We start from the raw sequence: 19,754 nt of genomic DNA on the forward strand, positions 1-19,754 counted from the left end.
TGATCAAAAAGTGATTGTTTCAAAGGGTTTCCAGCTACCATACATAACAGCGCCTCTAGTTTATGGAACCCATTTGATGGGTAGAAGGAGAGAGCGTTCCCATTCTAGGGACTTCTTAATTTAGCATGATCTACTGCCAAGATGGATAGAATTTCCAATAACCCTGTTTGTAGCTCTGAGCACCTCGAGATTGTGTCTTTGAAACTTAGCACACATTTTCTTTTGTTTTCATTTTCCTTCAAAAATAAGGATTTTGGGGCTACTTTGCCACCAAACTGGAGTGTTTTGCTGCAAAATTTCAGCTGGACAATGAGGTTGAGAATTTTTAACAGTGGAAATGGGATTGGATTATTTCCCAGAGTCTCGTTTCTTCAATTCCCAACTTTCAAAATCCAACAAATCTCTCCCTTCTAACTCTCTCTACCCTGTCTCCAACCATGGCTAAAATTAAATCATAATTGCCCATGGGGGGAGGTACAACATCTTGGGGCTTTCCAGATACCTGGTGGGAACAAGCTGCCTACCCCTGCCTTAATGCGTTAGAAATGCAAAATCTTCCTTCCACTTTGAGTGGGTTGAGCTATCGTAGGAGGGTTGGAATAAGCAATGGAGATTACCAGGATGATAGGGCTAAAATGTTTATGCTACCCCTCCCTTTTTTAGACAGTAAGCTATGTTAAGTGGAACTTTGGAGTTTACCAGATCTGTTTCATTGTTTATTTCTGCTAACCGGAAAGCAACCTTAAAAACTGTATTGCCAACAAGACTCCTATTTTTATTGCAACTATTCTACAGACACGCACCACGATTGTCAATGAGAGTAAAGTTGCTGTCTTCAGAAGTCAGGGAAAACTTGAATTTCACGTCTGGCGATGTTTCATCCTTGTCCACAGCAGAAATTCGTGTGATCACCTTTATGAATAGAAAAGTGTGACATAGTCTCCCATTACTTTCAACAGATCCACGGGGATTATAGAACAAGTGCACTGCCCTCATCAAAGGCATGGTTTGGTCTTGTTAGCAAAAACCCGAATAACCCCTTTGAATAATTCTGCTCTGGGCAACATATCTTGTAAGCTACCTGTGTGCTGATAGCAGAAAACAACTCCTGAGATGTGTTCTATGAAGATAAATATAGCAGTAGAACATCAAAGGGAAAATCTAGCCTATAAACTAAAAATGTACGTAATACATTTACCATGATTTAATAAACTGTAATTGGCTGAAGCCACCCAATACATCATGCCACAAATCGCATGTTTTACACGATTTATGGTGTGATATATTGTATTTACAAATTACTACTGACAGAATTCAGGCAATATGTTTAAATGAAAGCTAAATAAAATAAACACATTAGAGTTTGTGAACTCAGCTGTAATTAAGTATTTTTACACCAGGAAACTCAATTATGCCTAACTAGCATTTTATGAAGCCTTTGCACAGATAACTACAGGTAGTCCTCAATTTATAACAGTTCGTGGTAACCCTAACTCATACCAACTAGCCCAAGTATCCCTTTGATACGACTGGTCAAAATGCAATAATTACAGTTAACAATCTTTAATATCAAAAACTAGCGTACTTGTATGCTTTGCCAGTTAAAGGCCAAGTGTTACTGAAGATCTTTTTAGATTTAAATTTTATTTCTTCAAAGAGAGAAACTGGTGAATATATGGATTCTTTAATCAAATGTAGAACATTGAAACTAAGTCGCAAGAACATTTTTCCCCCTGAAATTTTACCTGTCCAGCTGCAGCATTTTCACACACACGTGGATCGTATGGAAAGGCAAATTCTGGGGCATTGTCATTTATATCCGTAAGTTTAATATAAACTGGTACATGGGTTTCTAATCTGGGGATTATCTTTTCTGAAAAAGGAAAAATATTAACTGGTTATCATTTCAAAACCAATTAAGAGTAAACACCTCCAGACCATATTATTATGAAAAGTACAATGGAGGAGGGAAACTTGTTGGAAGATCCCCAGATTCCAAATTATCTACCTGATATTTCCAGATGGGACTTTGAATGACCCTTGGTTCAAACCCCTTGGAGAGTTACTGCACATCATTGTTGATAATATTAAGCAAAATTATCTGATACACTTTAAAATAAGTTCTTAAACCTCCTATTGGTGCTCCCCATTATTCGATTGTCATGAAGCAAACCTTTCTACTGAGCTTGCTTAAGACTATGTTATAGTTGATTTAAAGGCTTATTTATATTTATAGGCTTGTAGTTGATTTAAAAGTTACTTCAGAAGTGGTTCAACGAGTGTTGGATTTTCCAGTTTATTGCAAATTACAAGCAATTAGCTGCAAGGTTTAGAGTTGGTAGTTATTTACGAGGGCTGTGCAGTCTTTCATATTCAAAGGGGGAATTTTTTTAAAAGGTCATGTTGTCATGTAACATCTGTTTGTAGTTCCTTCAATGGGATCTCATCCCAGATGGTTGGATATCTGCCTTGTACCAGATGTAGCAGGAAAAGGTGTGTCTCCTTTAAGGAACTGCCAATAGCTGCTTAATGAGTTCTACTATTCATTCATTCATTCATTCATTTATTTATTTATTTGTCAATTGCTTACAAGATAATAAGTATAAGGATAAACATAGTTATGAATACATGAAATGAATACATATAAGAAAAATAAAAGAAACAATAGGACAGGGACAGTAGGCACGTTGGTGCGCTTATGCACACTCCCTACTCTTAGGAAAGGGGTGAGGTCAATAGTAGACAGTCTAAGGTTAAAGTTTTTGGGGTTTGGGGAAGAAACTACAGAGTCACGTAGAGTATCAAAAGCACATTTGCTTTTTCAAATCCAAAGTGCTGCACAATCCTATTGTTTATTGATAATTATTTTCTAACTGAGAGGACCTGAAAAGCAGTAGGAGTGACACACTAATCAACGATCCCGTAATCCCTTGTGGGCTGGAGTCTGGGCAAACGAATGGAGCTTGAAGAGTGTTTAATGGTCGGATGCCCTTCCTGTTGCCAGTGAGGAGTTTTGTTCTGCAAATATATTCTCACTGTTCCCAGAGAGAGAAATACCAGCCTCTACCTAGGATTAAACTCACAGCCTCCTGATTGTGAGGCAAAAGCTCTACTCTAGCCACCACACAACTAATCAACATGATATAGGGAAATACTTACTATTTTGATCCAGCTCATTGGCTGCCACAGTTATATTATGCCAAGTGTTTTCTTCTCTGTCCAGACGCTTTATGGGAAAAATACACCCACTGGTACTTATTTCAAAAGAAGTGGATCTTAAGATATGATAACTACAGTGGGTATAAGAAAAAGTCAACTTAATGTTACTGAGCCTCATAAGAAAGGGTTGAACATATGGCTGAAGTTACACATGACAAGGAAAGCTAAACCTGCAATGTTAAGGCAAAATAGCCTTATCAGGCACAAAGGATCAGGGCCACACCTTAAGTTGCAATTCACAAGATTTATTGCTCAAGCAAATAAATACTAGAATTTAGTCAACTAAAGTTCCATATTAAATTTGCACCAGATAAGGGTCAACAGAATTCAAGATGGATTGACTTAGAAGGTTTGTGGGATCATTATGACTTTAAACTGATGATGCACTTGACTCTGCCCCCTGCCTCTCCCTACTGTTCTCCCACACTAAGCCTGTTTGTAACTTTGGTTTGGAAGCAATGGAGAGAATTCTTTCTCAAGTGCAAATCGAGTCATTAGAGTAGTGGGCCTCCTTAGGAATAAAGCAGGAAGGAATAAAACAATACATTTTCTTCTCCCAACTTCCTGTAACCTTGGCAATTGGCAAGGTTACAGGAGCTGATTTTTGCATTAAATAAAAACAGAAGCATGTTAAATGCATTTTAATGCCACATCAGGGCAGTGAATCTCTATGCTTATTTTTTTTATACTCAGAAGGTACTTTTAAGATATGGTCAGTTAACTTCTCATTACCTTATTTTCCGCCTGGCTTTATCAGGGTCACTTGCAGAAACACATCCAATGGATATCTTCGTTGCACCTTCTTCTTGAACAGTGAATGTATAGGAAGGCTGGGTGAAAACTGGAGGTTCATCAACATCAATAACTTTGATAATTACTTTGGCAAGGTTCTCAAGACCCTTCCGTGTAGAATAGGCATAGTTGATATTGGCGTCAGTAGCTTCAACCACAAACCTGTACTCAGGTATCTTTTCAAAGTCCAAGAGCTAAATGAAAAAGTAAACATGTTCAGGTTACAAAGGCAATAGAAATGATTGGCTAGTATTGCTTTTTTGGGGAGTGGGGGACAACTTTTTTTATATGAGATTTTGAGTTACGCTCCTCAAAGCATGTGACGCCAGGTTAAAAATTACATTTTATTCATTTTTAATTGAAATTTGGATTGAAAAGACACAAATATAACTGAACACTTCTACCTCGTTGTAGTGGTCAACAGTGTATTATTTGGAACTCCCTTGCAAGAGATTATTTTACAATTATCTACTTTGTACTAAAGAGCTGTCTGCTTGAGTGGTTTTAATTGATACTAGACAACCTGTGCCCTAGTTAACTCATTATTTCATAGGTATTTCATTCAGAGAAACAGAATCACCAAGGGCAAATAAAAAAGCAGTGGGAGCAGGAGTGACTTTTGATTTCCTGCTGGCTTCCCCATTGAGATTTTTGTTTGAATCTGGCAGGGAGCATTACAATTCCTTCCTTCCTTCCTTCCTTCCTTCCTTCCTTCCTTCCTTCCTTCCTTCCTTCCTTCCTTCCTTCCTTCCTTCCTTCCTTCCTTCCTCCCTCCCTCCCTTCCTTCCTTCCTGCCTGCATGCCTTCCTTCCTGCATGCCTTCCTGCCTTTCTTCCCCTTGCCCTTGCCCTTCCCCTGCAGGCAGGAAAGGGGCTGCTGTATGAAGCAGAACATAAAGGATTGTGAGATTGTCTGGGAAATTGTCATAGAACATTGAAAATGTAGATCATGTGACCGCAGCAGCAGTCCAGCAGTGCAGCAGCTGGCAGTATCACTGATACAAGCACAACTTATCCAAATTTCATTCCTTGGGAAGTTTGGATGCATTCTGTAAGTTAGCCCATTTGAGATACTTTGGTTCCAAAATTATTGTCCTGTGATGCACCGTTTCACCCAATTAAAGGTCATGACAACAAGAGTTTTAGTGATACATAGAGATTATTTTTTTAGTCTTATTTATTTATTAAATTGATATAGCCACCCATCCCATTTCCATTTTTACTAATGCTGTAACAGCTAAACAGCATTAACAATAATAGTAATAACGTTTGAATGTTACTTCCCCACCCATTTAATACGCATTCGACATATCATATTATTCCATAATAAATTTTCTTCTCTTTACTATTTCAGGTAGACCTAGTTCTAACTGGCACCGTATAAATAGCCCAAGACACAAAATCAATTGAGTTTCAAAAACAATACCTTTGTTGGTTGAATTACTCCTTCATTTGTGTAGCGATTTGGTACAATTTTGAAGGTATCTTGGTAATTCCCTTGGCGAAAGCTATACTTAGTATCCCTGTTTTGTGGTTCATCAATGTCCTCTACTTTTAATCTACCGACTTCACCGGTCAAACTGACATTTTCGAGGACTTCGAAAGTGAAATTTTCTGAAAAAGATGTTCATAAAGCCCCAATATTTCAGATAAAAATTTTCAGTGATGAAGAAGAGATAAATGTAATGGGAGAGACTTGCATTTTTCCAATCTACATTTTTACAATGTCTGAATTATCATAAAGAAATCATTCCAAAAGTTCATTTCCTCAGCAATAACGAAGCATAGCATTTTTATATGATATCTTAATTGGAGTCTGCAGAAATAAAGAGAGAGCCTTTTTAGATTCAGCCCTTTGACTTTGCAAAACTCACTTTGCTTAAATGCTGGAAAATTGTCGTTGATGTCAATTAATTTAATGATGACAGTAGCAGTGCCCAATTCTTCAGTATGTAAACCCTTGCCATCCCTTGCTTTCACCCGAATGGTATAAGAAGCATTTTGTTCTCTGTCCAAGTCAGGCACAGCTGTGTAAATGGTTCCTTTAAAATAAAAATAAAGCTCAAATGTAGTTTATATTGTCACTTCCACTCCCCCCCCCCAATCAAGTTTAATTTTTAGTGCAGGTGGTTAAAATAACAAAGCACAAAGATTAAAATTCTTCAGGCAACGGTTGTTCCTGTGATGTTCTATAAATGTGAAAGTTGGACTTGGATGAAACTGGATAGAAATATACAGTCTCTCTCCCTCCCCCCCTCTCATCTTTTCTCTCTCTCTCTCTCTTTCTCTCTCTCTATCACTCTCTCTCCTCTCTCTCTCTCTCTCTCTCTCTATCTCTCTCTCTCTCTCTCTCTCCTCTCTCTCTCTCTCTCTCTCTCTCTCTCATCTCTCTCTCTTTCTATCTCTCTCTCTCTCTCTCCTCTCTCTCTCTCTCTCTCATCTCTCTCTCTCTCTCTCTCTCTCTCTCTCTCATCTCTCTATTGCTCTCTCTCTCTCTCTTTCATCTCTTTCTATTGCTATCTCTGTCTCTCTCCTCTCATCTCTCTATATCTCTCTCATCTATATCCCTATCTCAAAAAAAAAGATAGGATTAGGGTTAGGATTAGAACTTTGATGTTGGAGAAGATTTCTGGTCAGCCCAGAAAACAAACAAATGGATCATAAAATAAATCAAGCTGGGATTCTCACACGGAGTACTAATGGCTGGGCAATTACTATTATATTTTTGACATATCATGAGAAGTTCCACTTCTTTTGAGAAATCCAAAATACTTTGAAAAAATGAAAGAAAAGGAGGAAGGGGAGGGGATGGACAGCAGCTAAGTGGATGGACTTAGTTATGGCAATAATGAAGGCATCCTTGAAAGAACAGAAAGGCCAAGTTAAAGGCAGATATTTTGCAAAGATTCTATTCATGGGGTCACTAAAATTGACATTGATGATAGCACTTAACTCAAAAGCTTTAAAAGGTATCTAGGTTTTATTGGTGCCTGTTGCCAAGACAACATCTGGTCTGTTCTTTTAAGAAAATTGCCCCAAAATTGCCATAATTGTTTGACTTAGAATATATTTATTAAAAATATTTTGTCCATCCATCTATGGAGATTCTCAATGATCCAGGTCATGGTTCTCCGAATTGAAGAAGCTTCTTGGAAGAGAAACAAAAGATTTTCAAAGACAACATCAATAAAGTCCACTTGTCTTTTGGAAAAATCACCTTTTGTCCAGCATTTTTAGTTAAAAATCTCCCAGAATTGATTTTAACTGTCAGTGAAAAAAAGCTTAGAGGACTTTTGGGGTTTATAGAAGCAATTATGCTATGCATTTAAAAAGAACAGGACACTTAAAAGTCTTGAAAAGCATAAATAGGTTTCCAGGACTTAGAATGCAAATATGGCTAGTCACCTCAGATGTGACAAGGAATATAGCTCAGCCTGCTATTAGTGAGTTAATACATAATCACAGGCTTACTAAACAATCTCTTCTACATAGAAAAGAGAATAAATGACATTTTATTCTTTGATCCGGCAGATAATATCACGGACAGTTGTGTTTGCTTGCTCTTGTACAAATTTTAATTATACAGAAGATCCTGCACCTGAGTTGTCTATTCTGAAATAGTTTTTGCCATCAGTAACTTCATAGAAAACATCTGCATGACCATGAAGGGTTGGATCATCAGCATCCATAGCTGTCACTTTGGTGACAGATGTTCCTAAAAGAGGAAGAGAGAATGAAAAATATCGGGTACAGTTGAATGGTTTGAGACATCTTGTGTCAACAGAAGGCTGAGGAAATTAGCAGTGAAAATAGAAATACAACGGTGAGAGATGATTCTCTCAGTTCTTCTCTCCTTTATCTTCTCCTATTCTAGATCATGGCATGAATATATTAGAGACTTTTAATATGGCAATCTCCATTTTGCTCTCTGAATTCCTGTAGAACTACCTAACCTTAACTGTTCCTAACCTTAGGTAAAAGTAAAGGTTCCTCTCATACATTGTGCTAGTCATTTCTGGGGGCTCATCTCCATTACAAAGCTGAAGAGCCAGTGCTGTCCGAAGATATCTCTGTGGTCATGTGGCCGGCATGACTAAATGTTGAAGGCTGTTACCTCACTTCAGACTTTCAAGAAGAGATTGGACTGCCATTTGTCAGAAATGGTGTAGGGTGTCCTGCTTGGACGGGGGAGGGGGGGTTGGACTAGATGACCTATAAGGTCCCTTCCAACTCTGATTATCTGTTACCTTACCACCAAAGTGGCTGCTATTTTTCTACTTGCATTTTTACATGCTTTCAAACTGCTAGGTTGGCAGAAGCTGGGACAAGTAACTCCGTTATGTGGCGCTAGGGATTTGAACCGCCAAACTGCCGATCTTTCTGATCGACAAGCTCAGTGTCTTAGCCACTGAGCCACTGCGGCTCCTGTTCCTAACCTTAATGCTCATTTAATTTTCATTGGCAATGGGATTTTCCCATGTATTTTACTGTGGTTCGGAAACAAGTCTGAACAAAAAGCGTTCACTTGTACCTGTATTGAGCGTTAAGAAGCAAAGCAAGGTTTTCAGGTTGTTTTTTCGCTGAAGGATTAATTCAGTGACGTGATATGAGATTTTTAGACAATCTTGCTCCAAATTGAGGAATAAAAAGCTTACCTAGTGGTGACATTTCTACCACTGAACCATTAAACACCTTTTGAACAAATACTGGGGCATTGTCATTAATATCATGAATGATGATGCGGAATTTGGACGGGTCTTCCATTTGTTGATTAGTAAGACGATTATAAATCAGAGCTGTGAGTTCATATTCGGCTTTCTTCTCTCGGTCCAGCCTTTCACTCACAATGACATCTCCAGTAAATTCATCAACTCTGAACACAGTTCCAGCACCTTCTCCTTCAAGGACATATTTGGCATTGGGATTCTTGATAGTTGAGGTGATCTAGAATGCAGAAATATGTGAGAAAATCACTTCTAAAAGATGCAATAGGATAAAAAAAAATCAGCATCACCATTGTTATTCTTTAACATTTCATTATTTTTATTAAATTTATTTGATGCCCATCTCGTGGTCTGAGAATTTCATAGTTCCACCGCAAATTACAGTATCTCAGTTTTTTGTATATTTGTTTTGATTTTGAGTTTCTAGAGATATTCCTCTGCCATTTCTGGCATCCATGTTCTACCTAACCTTTCTCTGTTTTCCAGAAAATTCTTAGCTGTTGGACCAAATGCAAATAATTTCCCCTCAGTAAATCAATGAACAAATTTAATGTTTTGGAGTAATTAGTTTCATTGGATTCCCTTTATCTACCTTTTGGACTTGTGTGAACAACACATCATATTTTAGGTCATATTTATGCAGAAACATTGGTAATTCAAAAAGCTTCATAAACTTTGAAACCACAGTTTGAGTTCAAAAAGAATTTTTTAAAAAGTACCAAAATGCTTCTTTTTCATACAAAAAGTAAATTCGTTGAAATATTTGGAGATTATTATTATAAATTATGGATTTTTTTGTTTAAAGGTATGATGAATGAAAATATAATATTGTCTCAACTACTAATTTCTTCTACATCTGTACTATGCTTAGTTATAGCTATATAATCAGTAAATAATAAATAGCATTGTTGTTACTACTCCTATATAAAGCTCCTATAAAGCTTATAAAGTTTTGTACAAAAAGTTTATTGTATAATTGATCAAATACAATAAAAATAGTATATTCAAATCTTGGTCCAAAATTAATAACGTTATTAGATTTATAGTTAGACTGCAAGGCGATCAAACTGGTCAGTCCTAGAGGAGATCAACCCTGGCTGCTCTTTAGAAGGCCAGATCCTGAAGATGAAACTCAAATACGTTGGCCATCTAATGAGAAGGAAGGGCTTACTGGAGAAGAGCCTAATGCTGGGAAAGGTTGAGGGCAATAGAAGAAGAAGGGGATGACAGAGAATGAGGTGGCTGGATGGAGTCACTGGAGCAATGGACTCTAGAAGATGGTAGAGGACAGGAAGGCCTGGAGGAATGTTGTCCATGGAGTTGCGACAGGTCAGACACAACTACCAACAACAAATTAGATTTATCTTGAAAATGTATCTCCCCTCGGGGTCACTTTGAGATTTGAGTCATGCAGAAATACTTACATTAGATTGGAGCTTTTGGGACTTATTCAGTGCCTTGAAAATCATCCTAGCTAGCAAAAGGATTTGCTTAGCTGGTTTTTAATGACTGTGTGCATGTTTTTCTTTGATTCTACTTTTTCTGGGGTAGGTCAGATTGCCAAGACAAAGAGGCGAGATCTTTTGAGATCAGAAGAATTGCCTAGATAGACACTTGGAATAAGGGCTATCAGCTAAGTTAAGTCAGCTGTGTACGCTGTCCTCTTCTTCCAAGTGGTTTTTTTTTTTTTTTTGTACTTTTGTTATTACATCTTCCAAGAAAGACTTTTGTATCTAATGTCCAAGAAAGGCTCTTATATCTAATATCTTGGTATTTTTTGATGGGTTCTCAGAACTGAGTGCATTCAGAATTTATATAAGAGGGGGACTTAATCATGGGGCTTATATAATCATGGGGCTGATATAATCATGGGGCTTATATAATCATGGGGTGAAAATGTCGCATGTTACAAAGCTGTGAAAAGTATAAAAAAAAGAGGAGTGTTCATGGCTTTAACAATAATCTTTACTTAGAGAAGTTTCTAGCAATAACAAAGCATACTTAAACCTATTAAAACTCCTTGCCCACCACGTAATTCAACCATGTAGCCTAGTGTCATCTATTTGGACTGGCAGGAGTTTCACAGGGTCTTTTGAAAGAGTAGTTTTTCTCCTACCCCATCATCCACCACCTAGTTCTGTTCAATAAAGGGGTTATGGCTTTCCAATTGCAAAGAAGAACATGGATGCCCCACACTAAAAATCTGCTTTCCCCCCAGCAATGGTGATGATTGGAATGGGCCTTCCAGAAGACATCAGATTTCATGATAACCAGACTCCCAAAGATTTGCTTTCTGCATCTCAAAATATCGAATGTGGCTGCTTTCTGGAAAAAGTAAATATAAAGGTTCCCCTCGTGTTTCCAGCTCTAGGGGGCGGTGTTCATCTCCATTACAAAGCCGAAGAGCCAGTGCTGTCCGAAGACGTCTCCGTGGTCATGTGGCTGACATGACTAAACACTGAAGGCGCATGGAACACTGTTACCTTCCCACCAAAGGAGTCCCTATTTTTCTACTTGCATTTTTACAAGCTTTTGAACTGCTAGGTTGGGAGAAGTTGGGAGAAGTAATGGAAGCTCACTCCATTACGTGGTGCAAGGGATTCGAACCGCCAAACAGCCGACCTTTTTGATCAACAAGCTCAGCGTCTTAGCCACCAAGCCACCGTGTCCCTTACTTTTGGGAAGCCAGTGTTCAACTGTGCAAAAGCCAAATGGGTACTATTGCATCTCTGCCTAATGGGCTTTGCTGGGCAATTCTCCATGCCAGGAATTTGCTTGTGGTACCTCTTGGGTGTGTGACTACTAATTGACCACTACCAAATCCATACATACCTTTCCAACATGATGAGGGAAAGTCCCGTTCTGCTCTTCAGGAATATGCATTTTATTCCAGATCCATTCTCTTTTCATTCGCTTATGCAAGTTATTGTTTGTGTTTGACTTTGAGAAATGGTCTCCACGCACACTGGAAGATGTCAGGATCAAGAAAATGAGGAGGAGGAAGTAAGAGCAGACTGCCATCTTTATAGTCTGATGATCTCAGAAACTCCTGTGTTTGAAGAAGTCAAAAAACATCTGGTGACTACATGGGCACAACATGATAACAGCACACAAAAGATTTATTACAGGCTGTTCCTTTTGAACTTCCCAGTGTAGCCTCTAGCCTTGGGATTCTTTGATGGTCTGTCATCCCAATGCTAACCAGGTCCAATCCTACTTAGCAGATAAGGTTAGACGGATACTCTACCTGCTGAAAAGAAAACCCTATAGTATAAGGCAAACGATTCATTAGACGTTTATTTGGTGTTTTCATATAAGAATGTTTTCAGGCACTTAGGGCTGTTACTCACGAGCTGTTTTCTATTAGCAGGTTAAAAAATAATAATCAAGGTTTAATTAGTAAATTAAAAGTCAGTGGTGAATTTTTGCTGTCATTTTTAGACACGCAGATCCCTGAAACCGAATCCTCTTTTTGAAAACCAAACCAAACCAAATCCTTTATTCCTTATGTCTATGGAGATTCTTAGTCATCCAGGTCACGGTTCTTTCAAAAGTGTTTTTTCAAAAGGCAACTGGTACTTTGTTTTTCCTTGAGGGTGTTTCTCCTCTCACCCAAGAAGCTTCTTCAGTTCTGGGGAGAAGCTTGTTTGATAAGCTAGAGAACTTTGGTCTATGCTGATTTTGTAAGATTCTTAATTTATTGGTTCACATTCCCAGTTTTTGTTTCTGGCAAGCTTTCATCATCGATATATATGGCATAAAAATATAATCCAGATCTTCGTATGTTTCAAATGATTTGAACTTTATCTCTATTTTCATGTTCCCCAACACCCAATTTTCACTTCCTCTGGCTAATTTTTGAATAGACTTTGTGTCACCAGATAAAATAAACTTGTCTCTTGATTGCCTCACTTCAAAACTAGAGGGTTAGCCTTTTTTCTAAACAATGTCTCTACTTTTGAGATCCCCCAATGGTAATGCTTGCATAATAATTAATATTTTTGAGATTTCAGATTTCAGGAGCAATGTCTTTTTTTTTTTAAATCAGATACTGCTAGAAAAAAAACAGGTTTAGAAACAATGAGGTATCAGTTTCACCTAGCAGTGGTGGGTGATTTAAAAAAAAAACTTTTAGAGCAGGGCTGTCAAAATTGATCTCATTGAGGGTCGTATCAGGGTTGTGTTTGACCTCGGAGGGCCAGGGGGTGGATGTGGTCATGGTGGGTGTGACATGGGACTCATGTTGAGGGCACCTGTGGTCGTCAAGGGCTAATGCAGGACTTCCCTAAAACCGTCCCTCACTCTCATTATCATCTCCTTCCTTCCTTCCTTCCTTCCTTCCTTCCTTCCTTCCTTCCTTCCTTCCTTCCTTCCTTCCTTCCTTCCTTCCTTCCTTCTTTTTAGTTCCCTTACTCTCATTTCCCTTCCTTTATTCCTTCCCTTTTCTTCCTTCCTTCCTTCCTTCCTTCCTTCCTTCCTTCCTTCCTTCCTTCCTTCCTTCCTTCCTTCCTTCCTTCCTTCCTTCCTTCTCCCCGCACCCCATTTCTCTGGCAGAGGGTTGCAGGAGCCCCCCACAAGCTCTGTTTTCTCTGGCAGAAGCACCACAGAACAATCCGTTGCTGTTTCCTCAAGGCCAGAACTAAGTACTCCATGGGGCGGATCTGGCCTGGGGTCCTTGAGTTTGACACCCCTGTTTTAGAGTAAAGAAACTGCATACACAACTCCACCTAGAAGGCTATTAACGTTCCTCTGTTTAATGTGAACAACTGGAAGAATTTCGTCCCTGCCATTTTCTGAGTTGCAAATCAAGGATCCTAGCAGGTGCAGGATTAATGGCTGCATCATTTTTCCTGCAAGCTAAACCGATATTTAGCGTAGAGGCTACCTGAATCCTTTGGAAAAGCAGACAAATGATATAAACAGCAACCGTAACAATGGAATTGTCCCCACCCAAACTACAGGATAGAAACTGCTTATATACCCAACTTGATCTACAGTACTATCTCTGTTTGAACCAATTTTCCAAGATTTTTTTTTAAAAAAGTGGTCATATGTGCATTCTCAAGGATGGAGGCTTTAGCTTCATGGCCCTGTCTCCAAAGAATCTTTTGGAATTATACTTGGACGGCAATTCCACTCAAGATTTCTGCTAATTTGCAGAATCACTATTCCCAAGGAAAACTTAATAAATTACACTTAAAATCACTTAAAATATCTATTACCGTTCTCTCTCAGGGGAATTGTGTTAGTAAATATGAATGTCAATATCTTGCCAAATCATACCAAATCATACTGGCTGATAATTTTAAGTATTTAAAAGAAAACTTTTTTTAAACCTTTAGCTAAATAATAGATGGTTTTCTGAATCTGAGCTCTTGGCCTAGATAATTGCTCTGGAGGGGTGAATGCACGAAATATGCAGCTTTCGTGGCTTATAATAATTGTGAGCAACTTGTTAAAGTCTTAGCTTGTTCCTAAGATCAAATGACTTTGCATCTCTACTGACTTCGAGTTTACTTTGACCAAAAGAGCCTCTGTATAGCACAGATTGCATTTCAGCTAGAAAATAAAGTTTGCAATCGTTATAGAAAAAATGATTAAAACAAAAAACAGCACAAGGAAGGATGGATAGAAGCTGCTGGGAAATAAATGTTGAGTGATCTTTAAGAATATTTTCTAACGCAGCTTTCCCAAGCTTGGTACCTTCAATGATTTCCACTGACTCCAAAAGATGGGCACCACCAGGTGATCAAAGTCCTGCCTATTTTTAACATGTGTTGCATATACTGCACACAAATGAAAAAAGGCAGAACTCTATTCTCCATGTCACATCCAAAATTTGAAAGCCAGTGACTGTCACTACTGATGCTACTGTCCTCCGAATAATATTGGACTTCAAATTCTATACTTTCCAGCCAACATGGCTGGCTATGAAGATTGGGAATTCTTGCCCTTGAGGTCCAACATATCTGGAGAACATCATATTGGGAAAGACTGTTCTAATATTGCAAAAATCAAATTTACTATCTCAGGAAATAGTGATTTCTCTGTCCTTTGATCTATTTTAAGAAGGGATGGATCCAGTCCCTTGCCCTATCATATAAATCTTGGAATAGATATCTTCAAAAATAGCTTTCCATTCACTTGTGTACTTGATCATTGCTTCTCAACAGGGGTGGGATTCAACCGGTGTTACTACCAGTTTGGTGACTATGTTTTGTGCGCGTGTGTAAAAAACCTTAGGCTGTGCCGCCCAGACAGCTGAAAAGCACTGCACGCAGGTGTGCAGCGTTTGAAAACCTTCTTTTCCCCTGCTTTTTCAACCTTAGCTGGGCTGCACAAAGCAGCTGAGGTTGAAAAAGCAGGAAATAAAGGACAGGTAAGAGCCCAGGTGGGCGGGTGGGGCCAAACAACGGCAAACACAGAACCGGTTCAGTGTCTGCTGCTCTTCAGAGCTACCAGTTCTATAGAGCCAGGCAGAATCAGTAGCATGCCATCCATGCTTCTCAACCTTATCCAGTTTGAACTTCAACTCCAAGAATTTCCTAATCATCAGGCTTGGTGGGGAATTCTTGGAGTTGAAGTCCACACATCTGAAACTTGCAAAGGTTAACACTGCCTTAGATGGTCCAGCAAAAGTCTGCTGTTAGCAGTTTGCCAGACCTTCTCCTTGGCTGACATCCTGAGCCACTTTAAGTATTTAATGCAATTATCTAAAACTAAGTAATTACACTAAAGAACTGTTTGTGGTCACCTGGTCATCCCCATGGTTGGAACCACTGTGCTTGAATTGGATAGGTTAATTCAAGGGTCTTGAAACTTGGCAAGTTTAAGACTTGTGGACTTCAATTCCCAGAATTCCTTAGCTAACATGCCTGGAGGAGGAATTCTGGGAGTTGAAGTTCACAAGTCTTAAAGCAATCAAGTTTGAAGGCCCCTGGGTTAGTTCTTCCCACTGTTCTACCTCCAAATGGTCATAATGGGTGGAAAGTTAAGTGGAACAGAAGAATCTCCCAGTGTAACATTTATTCTGCTTCTCCTCATTCTTGAACACTACCTAGTTTTCTGAATAGATGTGATGATTGCTTAATCATACCCTCACTATGAGTCAGGACTTGGAGAACAAGTGGGCCCACAGTTGAAATAAAATAAGTCAGGCTTCTGGACTTTAATTGAGAGTCTCTGGTTTTGACACCCTTTCAGTGGTGGGTTTAGATGACAATATGACTTAAGAAGTTCGCTGAATGTGATGGACGGACAGACAGACGGACGGAGGGACAGACGGACAGACGGACAGACGGACAGACAGACGGACAGACAGATGGACGGACGGACAGAAAAAAAAGGCACTTAGCACCATTTTTCAAACTCATAGTCACTGCAGCGTCCCCATGGTCCTGGGATCAAAATTTGGATGCTTGGAAACTGACTCGTACTCATGACTGTTGCTGTATCCCAAAGTCATGTGATCCCCTTTTGCGAACTTCTGACAAGCAAAGCCGATGAGGAAGCCAGATTCACTTAACGACCATGTCACAAATTTAACTACTGCACTGAGTCACTTTTCAACTGTGACAAAAAAAGGTCCTAAAATGGAAGCAAAAATTCACTTAACAACTGTCTCCCTTAGCAACAGAAATTTTGAGCTCATTTCTGGCCGTGAGTCAAGGGCTACATGTAGTAGAAGGTAGACTCATCCCTCGATCTAATTTCTCACAAAAATTCAGGTTAAGATTTTTAGGAGAGAAAGAAGTAAAATAATTGTGGTATGCGAATAGTATTATAGGTTGGAGAGCCAGTTGAAATGACTGTGCTGCATCTTTTCCGACTCCAAATTTATCGACGTAACGTTATCAGCAGGAGCCTTGAATGAATCTCGCTTAATATCCAAGAGCTGACAATTGGGAATATTGCAGCCATGTGTTTCAAGAGGAAGGTTGCCATAAGAAGGCATAGATAATGGAAGGAAATGATGCATTTTTTCCTCCCGTTAAACTGTTCTGGAATGAGGTCTGAGGGAGAGGGGAGTTAGAAAACTAACATTACTTTCTGCAAGAAAATCAGTAGAATTTGATGCCCTTTCTATTATTTAACATGTACATACATCTGTTGGGAAAGGCAATTCACAGACCTGGACCCAGTTATCATCAACATGGGGATGGCACCAAGTTATATTTTCTTTCCTAAAAACACAGGTTAGATATAAAATATCTACCATAGAACTTCTCTATCAGCAGGTTGAAATTGACTGGATGTATGAAAGCCAAGATATGCTGGATATATAGACTGGATATACTGCAGCCAAAAAATTAAAAGACGCTTGTTCCTAGAGAGGAAAGCTGGGACAAATCAAGACAGCATACTAAAAAGCAGCGACATCCCCCTGCCAACAAAAGTGTGTAGAGGCTAAGTGTGTAGAGGCTAAAGTGTGTCAAGGCTATGGTTTTCCCAATTGCAATATATGGCTGTGAAAGTTGGACCATAAGGAAGGCTGAGTGCCAAAGAATGGAGGCCTTTGAACTCTGGTGCTGGAGAAGAAGACTCCTGCGAGTCCCTTGGACTTTAGGCTATCAAACCAGTCAGTCCTACAGGAGATCAACCCTGACTGCTATTCAGAAGGCCAGATCCTGAAGATGAAACTCAAAGACTTTGGCCACCTAATGAGAAAGGAAGGACTCACTGGAGAAGAGCCTAATGCTAGGAACGATTGAGGACAATAGAAGAAGGGGTCAGCAGAGAAGGAGGTGGCTGGATGGAGTCACTGAAGCAGTTGGTGTGAGCTTAAATGGACTCTGTAGCATGGTAGAGGACAGGAAGTCCTGGAGGAACATTGTCCATGGGTCGTGATGGGTCGGACACGACTTCACAACTAACAACAACAACAATGAAAGTCAGCTGGAACTAAACTTAGTCCAGACTTAGTTATTTTGCTGGCTGGGGAATTCAGGGATTTGAAGTCCACAAGTCTTAACGATGCCAAGGTTGGAAACTCTGATATAAAGTCTTCATTGCTCTTCTCCGCACTCTTTCTAGAGTCTCAACATCTTTTTTACATCGTCATGACCAAAACTGGATGCAGAATTGCAAGTGTGGTCTTACCAAAGCAATATAAAGTGGTATTAACATTTCATGAGATCTTGATTCTATTCTTAAGGCAGCCTATAGGAAGGGGAATCAGTCATGCACTTGTGCTCCAGCTGCTTCCCAGACGTGCCAAGATTCCTTCCGAGGAAATGGGGTGGGACCTGGATTCTGAATTCCAAGCCTGCTGATGTGAGCTGCAGTTTAAAGAAAGCTTGGAAAATTTCCGTGGCATCTGTTGCTTAGAGATTAAAGGAAGGAGAAGAGAATGACGTCATGGCAGACTTCCTCCAGATGGCAAAAGTTTGACTAGGGCAAGTGATATTAAGGGAGATCTTTACACACCCCCTTCTTCCTACTGCAGGATAGAAATGATGCAGTCATGAGATCTGGGCGAAGACCTGCATTTCTACCAAAAGCTTCAGGTTTCCTACAATTCCAAGAAACTGATAGAAATACTTCCCAGAATGTTCCCCAACCCCACCCCAAGTATGTTGAAAAACACAAAGGAAAGATATTTTGGAAAAGTTGATTACTAAATAATAATGGAATAGATTGCATTGTTTATGATGCTTCTTATGAAAAAAAACAAACCCAAAAATAATGTAATAAAATCTGTAAGAAATTAAACCAATGCCCATTTTTTTCTCTCCTGAGCTGATAATAAGACTTTGGGTTTTGAGTAATGGATGATACATTCCAAAAGGTCTTGAGAACCTGAATGTAATTAGAACCCATTTTGTTTACATTTCAACTGAATGAACATTTAAAAAATACAATTACTCTCCAGTCAGATAATGCTTCCCCATCACCCTTCTATTGGATTAAATCAAGGGTCTTCAAACTTGGCAAGTTTAAGACTTCTGGACTTCAACTCCCAGAATTCATGAGCTAACATGACTGGAGGAGGAATTCTGGGATTTGAAGTCCACAAGTCTTAAAGCTGTCAAGTTTGAAGACCTCTGAATTAAATGGACTTTGCTAAGTAAATAAAGAGAAAGACTCAGAGGCCACAGGAACCCCTGGTTCTCAGTTTGCCCATCTCTGATGTAAATTTTAGGCCTATTGGTTAGGATATCTTCTGCTGGGGATTAATTTGTCTTCTTTCCTCTTCTCCAATTGTATGGTGTTCTTATAAAAGGAGTGGGTAACCATGAGATACAATAGCTACAACAGGAATATTTGAATTCTTTTTATCATTGCAATATGCTAAATCCTTTGTTGTTAGCATATGGTTTTCTCAAATAGTTTGCACCTTAAAGCTTTCCAAAGTTTTACTATTTTTATTGCAAGTGCTTTCTTTCTTTCTTTCTTTCTTTCTTTCTTTCTTTCTTTCTTTCTTTCTTTCTTTCTTTCTTTCTTTCTTTCTTTCCTTTCTTTCTTTCTTTCTTTCTTTCTTTCTTTCTTTCTCTTTCTTTCTTTCTCTCTCTCTCTGCCTCTCTTTCTTTCTCTCTTTCTCTTTCTCTCTCTTTCTTTCTCCCTCTCTCTCTGCTCCCCCTCTCTTTCGAATTTTTTGTTGCAGATGCCCTGATTAAGATGACTGACAAATTACCTATGTCTAGAACTAGGATAACCTTCTGTAGTGGTCCTTGGCCCACCGGTGGTCCCTGGCCCTCCGGTGGTCCCTGGCCCACTGGTGGCCCACCGGTGGTCCCTGGCCCACCAGGTGGTCCCTGGCCCACTGGTGGTTCCTGGCCCACTAGGTGGTCCCTGGCCTGCTGGTGGTCCCTGGCCCACCAGGTGGTCCCTGGCCCTCCGGTGGCCCATGAGGTGGTCCCTGGCCTACCAGGTGGTCCCTGGCCCACCGGTGGTCCCTGGCCCAGGCAAACACCTGGGCACAAACAGATCCCCCCAATACCTCCAGCTCAAACACACCCCAACCAGGCACCCAGATGAAACCTAGCTTCCTAACAAATGATAGCCGTCCATTTACTCGGAG

At 39.5% G+C, this 19,754-nt stretch overlaps 1 protein-coding gene across 2 annotated transcripts in view; it reads right to left on the reverse strand.

The window, feature by feature from the left end:
• CDH5 (cadherin 5) overlaps positions 1 to 19,754 on the reverse strand; it is a 32,980-nt gene that overhangs the window by 4,471 nt on the left and 8,755 nt on the right. The window contains exons 2-10 of one of the 2 annotated variants that reach the window (XM_026672040.2): positions 11,567 to 11,783; positions 8,666 to 8,954; positions 7,609 to 7,725; positions 5,885 to 6,052; positions 5,437 to 5,624; positions 3,952 to 4,205; positions 3,160 to 3,290; positions 1,746 to 1,873; positions 804 to 912 (exon numbers count right to left, since the gene is read on the reverse strand). In XM_026672040.2, coding sequence (XP_026527825.2) covers positions 804 to 912; positions 1,746 to 1,873; positions 3,160 to 3,290; positions 3,952 to 4,205; positions 5,437 to 5,624; positions 5,885 to 6,052; positions 7,609 to 7,725; positions 8,666 to 8,954; positions 11,567 to 11,755 — 1,573 coding nt within the window. In that variant the 5' untranslated portion in view covers positions 11,756 to 11,783. Of the gene's footprint in view, positions 1 to 803; positions 913 to 1,745; positions 1,874 to 3,159; positions 3,291 to 3,951; positions 4,206 to 5,436; positions 5,625 to 5,884; positions 6,053 to 7,608; positions 7,726 to 8,665; positions 8,955 to 11,566; positions 11,985 to 19,754 lie in introns of both variants that reach the window. The other variant, XM_087971609.1, reaches the window with a different exon arrangement.

The sequence above is a fragment of the Notechis scutatus genome, chromosome 9 (assembly GCF_049901735.1).
Source record: "Notechis scutatus isolate UNSWTSFEM ecotype Mainland chromosome 9, rNotScu1.2, whole genome shotgun sequence".
NCBI lineage: Eukaryota > Metazoa > Chordata > Lepidosauria > Squamata > Elapidae > Notechis > Notechis scutatus.